A 12087-nucleotide genomic window follows, 5' to 3' on the forward strand; every position below is an offset into this window, starting at 1 on the left:
CTAGAATATCATGTCTTATTAGTGCTGGATTAAAGGAATTTAATGTCTAATTTTTTTTTTCTAAACTGTTTTCTAGCTTTCTTTCATCTTTTTCCTATATGTTTACTATTTCCATCACTTAATATACATTTAAGTACGGTAGATGGTGAGCTTGTTTAGTTGTTTTTTATTCAGCTGTTAAAAGCAGATCTAGGGCCTGTACTACAAATGTCCTTATATTTTTAATGTCATGCCTTGGGCAAGGATTTCCCATCAGAAAGACTGTAGAATCATTTTTAGTTATGTTATGTGTGAAGGCAATTCTTGGTTCAATGGTTCATGTCTATGCAAGCTTTCAGCTATGAAGACTAATGCCAAATAATCCAAAAAATCATGACTTTTAAGTATCTGAAACACAACAAAAGTACACAAGACTAAAGTCTTTCTTATTTTATAGGAAACTATGGAGAAAGTGGGATGGAGGCATTTAAAGAACTTGCTGCACAAGAAGGACTGTGCATTGCCCACACAGACAAGATATACAGCAATGCAGGGGAGAAAAGTTTCGACCGATTACTCAAAAAACTTCGCGAGAGATTGCCGAAAGCAAGAGTGGTGGTCTGTTTTTGTGAGGGAATGACAGTGAGAGGACTTTTAATGGCAATGAAGCGATTGGGTGTGATCAGTGAATTTCTGCTTATCGGAAGGTAAGTTTATCTTTGGAAATTTGTTTGCCAATTATGAATTAAATGACATGTTCTATACATGTTAAATCAATGTGGTTGTTTAGGATATTCACAGATTTTATGTATTTTTCTACCAGTGATTTCTGATATTAAACAGACATATTATATTGGTTACATATTAGTTTAAAGAAGCTCAGAGCCACAACAGAGGCAGAATGGCCCACCAGATTTCCAGAGGATGTCCATTCTCTGATGCAATAATGCATGGACCTCAAAAGTTAATTCGAAGATGTCTCTGGAATAAAATTACTGACTGCTATCTATTTCTTGTGTGTTCACTGATAAATAATCTTTTATATCATATTTATTATATGTCTCGTCTGTGCAATGATAAAAATAAAGTGTAACATGCAAATGGAGAAGGAAAGATGAATGGTGGTCTGTTAGAATCATTTCTACTTTTGGGTTCATGTAACCTCAGTCCAACACTAATAAATTATTATTGAGAGTAATTACTGGACTACAAACTGAATTTTTGCAGTTTGAGCAAAAAGATGTAACGTAGAAAAGTGATGGGTCCACTAAAAATGCTTCATATTGTCATCACACAAGATGATTGCTTGGGATCATCCATTCAAACAAATCTTCGCCTCTGGTAGAATCATGAATACCTCCATTTTGGTGCAGATTCCAAATGTTAAGAAGACACCTAGACCATACACTGTTGCCTATAGATAGATAAAGTTAAATAACCCGTTCAACAACCTTTAGACCGGTCAGCTGGCATTTTTGCATTTCAGTAGCCTATTATGAAGTTTAGCAAAAAAATCAGAACTTGTGCTGTAGTTGACAGGTTTAGGTCAGGGGGATTAGGACTTCTGACCTGGAGACTGTGGTGACGCTTTTTAATGTATACGTTCTAAGAAGGCTTCATAAAATTCACAGTACATAGATGTCTTACACTCTCTCCCTCATTATATATATATATATATACTGTGTATATATATAACATCTGTTTATGATCCTATTGGCTTTCTAAATGCATAAATTCCATTAACAAATTATAATTATTAAGTAATGCTTAAATACATTTACATACGTAGTAATATTGCAGCATAAGGGACCGAGAAATGTAGTTAACGATCAGATACCATAGTTACATTATTGTGCATTTCCTGGGCATAAATATGCACCAGATGTGAATAACATAACATTATATAGAAATAGATGGGTTCAAAATTAATAAAAGCTTTAATTTTCAAAAGTTGGCGCTGATCACTTTTACAAGAATTTTTTTATTTTTTTCAAAATTGATCATTAATGTTGTACTTTATTTTTCCTGAGTAAACACTTGGGGGTGTACAGCTTACTTTCTTTTTTTTTTTTTTTTCAAGTTTGAAATGCAATGTCTTCAATATTAAGATGTTTTCCGTGTTAAAGTTTTCTGTGATTACATGTCGTCATATGGCCTTCATTGTGTTAAAAAATAACAAAGTTTGCAATATTCACTCATTGGTATTCCAGGGATGGCCCTCCGAGGCTGTCACATGTAGGGATGGCTAAACCCGAACTGTAAATTTCGGGACCGTACCAAACAAGGTCCCAAACACTGGTTTCCATGGGAAACCCATGTTACAGTTCGGGTCCAGGGCGGCTGTAAAAGAAAACATAAAATTAATAATAAACATTATAAATGTTATACTTACCTGTCCAGCGACGCGTCCTCTCGTCCCGCTGTTGGAATTTGTTTTATGACAAGAAAAAAGCAGCTAAGTAAAGAAAAACGAGTGGCCATCATTACTTTAAGAAATGAAGGTCAGTCAGTCTGAAAAATTGGGAAAACTTTGAAATTGATCCCAAGTTCAGTGGCAAAAACCATCAAGCGCTACAAAGAAACTGGCTCACATGAGGACCGCCCCAGGAAAGGAAGACCAAGAGTAACCTCTGCTTCTGGGGATAAGTTTATCCGAGTCACCAGCCTCAGAAATCGCAGGTTAACAGCAGCTCAGATTAGAGACCAGGTCAATGTCACACAGAGGTCTAGCAGCAGACATCTCTACAACTGTTAAGAGGAGACTTTGTGCAGCAGGCCTTCATTGTAAAATAGCTGCTAGGAAACCACTGCTAAGGACAGGCAACAAGCAGAAGAGACTTGTTTAGGCTAAAGAACACAAGGAATGGACATTAGGCTAGTGGAAATCTGTGCTTTGGTCTGATGAGTCCAAATTTGAGATCTTTGTTTCCAACTACCGTGTCTTTGTGCAACGCAGAAAAGGTGAACGGATGGACTCTACATGCCTGGTTCCCACCGTGAAGTATGAAGGAGGAGGTGTGATGGTGTGGGGGTGCTTTACTGGTGACACTGTTCGGGATTTATTCAAAATTGAAGGCATACTGAACCAGCATGGCTACCACAGCATCTTGCAGCGGCATGCTATTCCATCCAGTTTGTGTTTAGTTGGACCATCATTTATTTTTCAACAGGACAATGACCCCAAACACACCTCCAGGCTGTGTAAGGGCTATTTGACCAAGAAGGAGAGTGATAGGGTGCTATGCCAGATGACCTGGCCTCCACTGTCACCAGACCTGAACCCAATCGAGATGGTTTGGGGTGAGATGGACCGCAGAGTGAAGGCAAAAGGGCCAACAAGTGCTAAGCATCTCTGGGAACTGCTTCAAGATTGTTGGAAGACCATTCCCGGTGACTACCACTTGGAGCTCATCAAGAGAATGCCAAGAGTGTGAAAAGCAGTCATCAACGCAACCTAGAATATAAGACATAATTTCAGTTGTTTCACACTTTTTTGTTAAGTATATAATTCCACATGTGTTAATTAATAGTTTTGATGCCTTCAGTGTGAATGTACAATTTTAATAGTCATGAAAATACAGAAAAATGTTTAAATGAGAAGGTGGGTCCAAACTTTCGGTCTGTACTGTATGTCTGCTTCTGTTAACGATTGATCTATAAATCAAGTATGAAGTAAGCCAGCTGGTTAGTTCTGTAAAGAGAGAGGAAATCGAAATGCCCAAATTGCAATCTTTTGGTCATTGCAACAAGGCAAAACAATGCAATAGGGAGCAATTAAAACAAAATGTCTAACCCAAAATGGTATCAATAAAATATTAGCTTGGCACACAAAAAATCAAGTTCTCACACTACTCCATCAACACTGAGAATGCAAACGTTAAGGGTTTCGAAAAAAGCAAATTACTTTTTTTTATGAATTTCAGAAATATTTTTACCTCTTGATAAAAACCTGTACAGGTTTAGCATCGCTGTAATTGTACCGACCTGGAGAATCATGTTGTCAGGTTAGTTTTACTGACAATAAGCCACGTAAAAACAAAATGGAAAAAACTATTGCAGAATTGCATTTTTGCACAACAAAATCAAAGTTTTGTCTCCTGTTTCCTGTTTTCTGGCTCTTTGTATGATAAAATGACGGTGTCCCTAAACACTACAACTCATCCTTCAAAAAAACAGCTATGTGGATGGAAAAATAAAAAAGTTATGTCTCTTGGAAGCATGGAAAGAAAATCCAAAGTGCAAAAATGGAAAATCGGCAAGTCAGGAAGGTCGTAAATAGAATAAAGCCTTGATCGCTTTGAAAATAATAAAATCAACATTACTTACCCACTGCTGTGTCCTTGCCACCGCTGTCCTGCTCCTTGCCAGTCTTTGTTGACATGACTACAAAGGTAATGTCACATCTACAATGCAGCCAATAATTAGACTCAGGAACACATTTTGAGATCACTGAGCCCAGTGATTGTCTGCAGTGGTAACATGCCATGGCCTCATCAACAAAGTCTGATGAAAAACTGCAGGAACAGAAGCCTTAAATCTGCTTTAGGGTATGTGCACACGACGTCTTATAAATGCCGACATACCAGTATAGTTTTTGAAGCAAACAATTATGCAAGTAAACGTTAAAATTGTTTTTTTCTGAAGCAACTTCTTTGTCACCTTTTTAGTCATTTTTGTGTCTTCTTTTTCCAAATTTTACATATCAAATAGAGGCGGTTTTCAAGTGGAAGCCGTCAGAAGAGTGCTCAGGTCACATCTTTAAGCCGCAACTTTCGAAGCCTGAAATAGTTAAAATAAATTACAAAAGACTGAGCATATCCACAGCAAGTCGTTTTGACAGTGCATTTGTTAATTCTTTTTTACATTTTGTTAGCACTTTGTCAGACATGTTCCATGTGGAATCTTCTTGACAAAGACGCCATGTGCTCATATCGATAAGTTGCGTGTTAACGAGAGAGTGAAAGCCAACTCAGCAGAAGCAAGGCATTTGGACATACTAATCCAACAAATGTGGTCAGGATTTTCCTGTGACATCTATACACTATTAGCATATATTTTTTTACAGCAGAGGTACCAAGCAAATTTGTACAGTCTTGAGATGCTGTAGTTGACAATTTGATATCATGAAGTTTTTTTTCATCTCATTAAACCTGTGTTTGGTTGAAGACCGAAAATACAATAGGCATAATGGCAACCTGAGAACAGACTGGACAGATGAGGAAGATTGTACTAATCAGAATGGTGGGGATGCCAGTCGTGCTTTAAAAAGAAAGTTGTCTATTTTTTTCACCAGAGCTAGGAAACTTGCTGATTATGCTCAGTGCATGATGAACAAGTTTCTGTGTCAGTGCAACGCTGACAGTTTCTACAGCATAGGGTTGCTGCTGCATCCCCATGTTGTACAAGTGATCAGGCTGAAAAAATAATAGTCTCATATTGGGACAACGTAAAAAAAAGTAAAAAAAAGAAAACTTTTTTTTTAAATACTTGTAAAAATATATTTTTTAAATATCAAAAATAGTAATAAAAAAATCAATAGTGTCACAATCCATTTTCGGATTTGTGTCAGCTCTGGTTCCACTCAGTTTAAAACTTTTTTCCTTTTGGACTATCTGGGGTTATTGTCAGTCCCCCCCCCCCCTCGCTGGCAATCTGGTGTTACTGCAGTGCTGCTGGGTTAGCTGATGAAGGTGGTGACCACTCCCACCATCCTTTAAAAGGTCACCTGATGCATTATCTGATTGTTGGTGATAGTTTGTCTGGTGATTGCAGTCCAGTTGCTGTTGTTATCTGTGGTGTGGAGCTTAGCAGTGGTGTTCATAAGCTACGTGTGGTGTTTTTTCACCTTGTCCCTTTGGTGTTTGTTACTTTCCTATGTGTGTATTATCTGCAAAAGTGAGGCTAGTGCTCCTTGCCGGCCACTGCACTAGCCAGGGCAGCAATAGGTGACTATTAGGGATGAGGTATCCTGACGGCGGTGGGGGGAAGGACCCCCATAGGGCATTAGGTGAGTGCAGGGACAGGCTCAGGTTTGAGCTTAGGTGGTGACCATTCAGCATTCCCTATGGATAGGGCCTTCCTTTCACCTTTTCCATCCCGTTGTTTGTGAGTTGTGCCTCCATTGACTGAACACCCATTGGGTCAGGTCACACCGTGACAAAAAGATATTGTATCTTTAAATAAATATTTGTAGGTAAAAATATATCTAAACAATAAAAGTACACATATTTGGTATCGCCGTGTCCACAATGACCCAACCTATAAAACTGTCCCTCTAGTTACCCCTTTACTGAACACCACAAAAAATAAATAAAAAGCAAGGCATAAACCAATGCTTTATCATCATACCGCAATACAAAAAGTGGAATAAAACGCGATCAAAAAGATGGATTTAGATAAACATGAAATAAAACAATGAAACAATAAAACACCATCTTGTCCCGCAAAAAACAAGCCACCATACTGGTCCATCAGTAGAAAAATAAAAAAGTTATAGCTTTCAGAATAAAGGAATGCAAAAATAATTATTTTTTCTATAAAATAGTTTTTATTGTGTAAAAGTGCCAAAACATAAAGATGTAAAAGAGGTATCGCTGAAATCATACTGACCCGAAGAATAAAACTGCCTTATCAATTTTACCACACACGGAACAGCATAACCCCCTCCAAAAAATTTTTTTCCTGATTTGCTGGTGTCTGTTCATTCTGCCTCCCAAAAATCAGAGTAGAAAGCGATCAAAAAATGTCATGTGCCTAAAAATGGTACCAATAAAAACGTCAACTGGTCCTGCAAAAAATAAGCACCCATGTGAGTCTGTGGAAAATATATGGAAAAATTATAGTTCTCAAAATGTGGTGATGTAAAAACAATTTTTTACAATAAAAAGTGTCTTTTAATGTGTGACACTGGCCAAACATGAAAACGTGATATAAATCTGGTATCACTGTAATCGCACCGACCCGAAGAATAAAGTCGCCTAATCACTTATAGTGCACGAGGAATGGCATAAAAAGTAAATAAAACCAATTCTTCACCTGCAGTTATTTTTTTCATTCTGCCTCCCAAAGATTGCAGTAAGACTCGGCTCACATTTATCATGGGCTCTGCGCTGAGCACTTGCATCTGGGTTTCCATGTATATCTCTGAAATACGTGATTCAGACAGAACCTCTGGTGGAAGATTCCCTATAATGAGGCAGATGGAGGTACTGTGGATGCCATCTGACTTGTGATCCGGCGGTGTCCATCTTTTTAGGATTGCATAAATGTGCCATCGGCCACAGTTTTCTGCACTTGTGAAAAGAAGGACACCGCTGAACAGAGGCCAGACGGGGTCCAGAGAAACTCTGCTGCCCCATTATAGTGAATGGATCCCTCAGAGGTTTCATCTGAATCATGTTACTCAGAGATTTAGATGAAAACCCCAAAGCAAGTGCTCAGCGTAGAGCTCCGGATAAATGTGATAATAAATGTTATGCAAAATGTTCCCAATAAAAGGTTTAACTCAATCTACAAAAAAGCAAGTCCCCACTCAGGTCTGTCTTCTGTTAACGAAAATATAGTGGGCTTCCACATTACTGGTAGCACAAAGGCTCTGGAAAAGTGAAATGACTCCTCACCCGCTAAAAGAAATTCAGCAATTTCTCCGCTCTCAAATCCAAATGCGCCCTCCCTTCTGAGCCCCACAGTGTACGTAAACCACATATTGCGTCTACATTTGGCATTTCTGAAGCGATGAGAGCCCGTCTAACTTACGGGTGCATGCATCCAGAAGCACAGGCTGGGCATAATGTACAGGTGACTACAGCGTACTGGTGACTACAACAGCAGTTTGCAATTTTCACTCAGCAGCATTCATTGCTGCTTGTTTCTGGAAAATACCCATGAAGTTAAAATTGTCACTGATCCTGTAGATAAATTTTTCCCTAACTAAGGGGGTGATGAAGGGGGGTTTGATTTACTTTTATAGCGGGTTTTTTAGCGGATTTTTATGATTGGCAGCCATCACACACTGAAAGGCGCTTTTTATTGCAAAAATATTTTTTGCGTTACCACATTTTGAGAGCTCTAATTTTTCCATATTTTGGTCCACAGAGTCATGTGAGGTCTTGTTTTTTGCGGGACGAGTTGATGTTTTTATTGGTAACAGTTTCGGGCACGTGACATTTTTTGATCGCTTTTTATTCCGATTTTTGTGAGGCAGAATGACCAAAAACCAGCTATTCATGATTTTCTTTTGGGGGAGGTGTTTAAACCGTTCCGCGTTTGGTAATACTGATTAAGCAGTTTTAGTCTTCGGGTCAATACGATTACAGCGATACCGCATTTATATCTTTTTTTATGTTTTGGCGCTTTTATACGATAAAAACTATTTTATAGAAAAAATAATTATTTTTGCATCGCTTGAATCTCAGGACCATAACTTTTTTATTTTTTCTCTGATGATGCTGTATGGTGGCTCGTTTTTTGCGGGACAAGATGATGTTTTCAGAGGTATCATGGTTATTTATATCTGTCTTTTTGATCGCGTGTTATTCCACTTTTTGTTCGGCGGTATGATATTAAAGCGTTGTTTTTTGCCTCGTTTTTTTTTTTTCTTACGGTGTTTACTGAAGGGGTTAACTAGTGGGCCAGTTTTATAGGTGGGGTCGTTACGGACGCGTTGATACTACATATGTGTACTTTATTGTTTTTTTTTTTATTATTTAGATAAAGAAATGTATTTATGGGAATATTTTTTTTTTCATTATTTAGGAATATTTTTTTTAATTTTTTTCTACACATTTGGAAATTTTTTTTTTTTACTTTGTCCCAGGGGGGGACATCACAGATCGATGATCTGACAGTTTGCACAGCACTCTGTCAGATCACCGATCTGACATGCAGCACTGCAGGCTTCACAGTGCATGCTCTGAGCAGGCTCTGTGAAGCCACCTCCCTCCCTGCAGGACCCGGATGCCGCGGCCATCTTGGATCCGGGGCCTGCAGCGAGGAAGGAGGTAGGAGACCCTCGCAGCAACGCGATCACATCGCGTTGCTGTGGGGGGCTCAGGGAAGCCCGCAGGGAGCCCCCTTCCTGCGCGATGCTTCCCTATACCGCCGGCACATCGCGATCATGTTTGATCGCGGTGTGTCGGGGGTTAATGTGCCGGGGGCGGTCCGTGACGGCTCCTGGCACATAGTGTCGGATGTCAGCTGCTATAGGCAGCTGACACCCGGCCGCGATCGGCGGCGCTCCCCCCGTGAGCGCTGCCGATCGCATATGACGTACTATCCCGTTGAGGGTCAGATAGGCCCAGGGCACCTCGACGGGATAGTACGTCTAAGGTCAGAAAGGGGTTAAAACATCAAATGATGCTCCTTCCCTTCCAAGCCCTAACGTGCGCCCAAACAGTAGTTTTCTCCCTCATATTGGGTATCAACGTACGCAGGAGAAATTGCGCAACAAATTGTATGGTGCAATTTATCCTGTTACCCTTATGAAAATGCAATATTTTGTGCTGAAAACATATTTTGTGGGGAAAATGTCATTTTTTAATTTTTACAGCTCAACGTTATAAACGTCTGTGAAGCACCTGAGGGTTCAATGTTCTCACCACACATTTAGATCTAGTTTCCAAAATGGTGTCACTTGTGGGGGATTTTTACTGTTTAGGCACATCAGAGGCTCTCTATGTCGTCCGCCAATTGTTCCAGGAAATTTTGTATTCAAAAAGTCAAATGGCGCTCCTTCCCTTCTGAGCTCTCAATGTTACTTTTTTTTCTATATTCCAAAAATTCCTGTGCAGCACCTGAAAGGTTATTAAACTTCTTGAATGTGGTTTTGAACACCATGAGGGGTGCAGTTATTTTAATGGTGTCACTTTTGAGTATCTTCCATCATATAGACCCCTAAAAGTGACTTCAAATGTGATGCGGTCACTAAAAAAATGGTTTTGAAAATTTAGTTGTAAAAATGAGAAATTGTTGGTCAACTTTTAACTCTTATAACTTCCTTACAAAAAAAGTTTTTATTCCAAAATTGTGCTGATGTAAAGTAGACATGTGGGAAATGTTACTTATTTACTATTTTGTGTGACATATCTCTGTGATTTAAGGGCATGAAAATTCAAAGTTGGAAAATTGCAAAAATTTCTAATTTTTTTACCAATATTTTTATTTTTTTCACAAATGAACTCAAGTCATATCAAAGAAATTTTACCAATATCATGAAGTACAATATGTCACAAGCAAATAATCTCAGAATCACCAGAATCCGTTGAAGCGCTCTAGAGTTATAACCACATAAAGGGACAGTGGTCAGAATTGTAAAAATTGACCTGGTCATTAATGTACAAACCACCTTGGGGGGTAAAGGGGTTAATCACCAATGATTAAACAACCAGTTAGAAAAAGAAGTTCATCAGCAGGAGACTTGAGAGTTGCTTTAAATTCACCACATTTGGGAATAAGTGATATACTTTTTTTTGTCTGTCACACACAAACAGAAATCTTAGAAATACAATTTCTTGATAAATGTGTTCTATCCAGTAAAGATAATCTCTGCATGTTCACTTATTGTTCACAAATGTCACCATTGCAGCTTACTCGACTTTCAATAATATACATCCTTAAATTTTTCTCTTTGAACTTTCAGACTGTACAATAAGCAGAATTTAATTTATGACTGCAGCTCAATTTTTGATGACCTTTCAATGTGCCCTTCTATTTGCATTGCAAAGTAGAAATGCTGTCAAAATTAAGTTATTTTTATTCCTCCGTAATCATTTTCTGTTCATACCTTTCTATAATTACTCTTTCTTCCTTTCAAAGATAAAAAGTGTTTCTTTTGCCTGTACAAAGATGTCACAGAATATAATTACTAACATATATTTTTTGTACTTATTTTTATGTGTTATTTTTATATATTCTTGTTTTTGCATAAATGTCAAAATATAAACCAATGTTTATATATGTTTAGGTTTAACTTGCGTTAAGTTCCCTGCTGGCGGATTGTAGGAGTGAGAATTTCAAAAAGTCCCATAGAGGGCCACACTGTTTAAAAGCTGCTCATGGCCAAACAGATGGCACCAAATAGTGACATTCAAGCAATGATATTTTTCCCTGTGTCTAGAGGCATAACAGATTTTCAGACCCCGTAGACACCAGTGTCATGTGTAAGATGTTATTCACATATGCTTGTCATCCATTTGGTGTCATTTTTTTTCCAAGAACAGCCTTCAGTCACATTATATTTTATGGCGCTATGTCCCTTTTTCTTTTTGCTGACTGATGGTCCGCATAAAAAACTGTAGTGCAGCTGTAGCACACTTATGCAATGATGAGGCAGTGACCCAGCAAAGTTCAAAACAAAAGTCTCTTTAATGTTCAACTCATATAAACACAGCACACGATATCCTCTGGATCGCAGCCGGGCACATATCCTCTGGATTACAATCAGTAAACACGCCAGCCCACCTCTGACAAGTTGCTGTGGGCGACTGCACCGCCGTGTTAATGTGTCTTTTCTCACAGCATTACACAGTACGCGATATCCTCCGGATCGCAGCTGGGAACCGTATCCTATGGATTTCAGTCACTAAACATGCCAGCCCACTTCTGACCAGTTGCTGTGGGTGACTGCACTGCTGTGTACGCTATGGGTTCCAGGCTTTTCAGCTGCCTTGGCCGTTTGGCTCCGCTGGCCTGGGTTGCCTCACACAGGTAGAGCGCTGCAGAGCCTTCTGCTCTGTACTCCTGCCAAACCAGCCTGACACTGACTCTGAACCTGACACACCCAAACCCTATACTGCAGGGCCTTTAACTTGAATCTGTGGCCTTCAATCACATGGGAAACCCGGCCTGGAATGAAACGGACTGCATGACTACCATCCTGCAGTCTTTTCAAAACACAAAAGCCCAGAGCAGGTTTTCCCTAAATTTGCCCTGGACAACCAGCATGTCCAGGACCTATACTCACTTTTGTCTGCATTGCAACCACAGCTATGCCTGTGACTGCAATGCACTTTCATGGCCTCAGTATGACTCCATGCGCATCCTGGGGGGAACATACAGTGACTCTCACATGTAACACCAGTCACTGCCTCACAAAACATAAACATATTCTAC

General features: G+C 39.2%; 1 protein-coding gene across 4 annotated transcripts in view; it reads left to right on the forward strand.

The window, feature by feature from the left end:
* GRM1 (glutamate metabotropic receptor 1) overlaps nucleotides 1-12087 on the forward strand; it is a 487741-nt gene that overhangs the window by 177644 nt on the left and 298010 nt on the right. For all 4 annotated transcript variants that reach the window (XM_069769157.1, XM_069769159.1, XM_069769158.1 and 1 more), the window contains exon 3: nucleotides 437-686. In XM_069769157.1, the coding sequence (XP_069625258.1) occupies nucleotides 437-686 (250 nt within the window). The remainder of the gene's footprint in view (nucleotides 1-436; nucleotides 687-12087) is intronic.

The sequence above is a fragment of the Ranitomeya imitator genome, chromosome 5 (assembly GCF_032444005.1).
Source record: "Ranitomeya imitator isolate aRanImi1 chromosome 5, aRanImi1.pri, whole genome shotgun sequence".
Classification (NCBI taxonomy): Eukaryota; Metazoa; Chordata; class Amphibia; order Anura; family Dendrobatidae; genus Ranitomeya; species Ranitomeya imitator.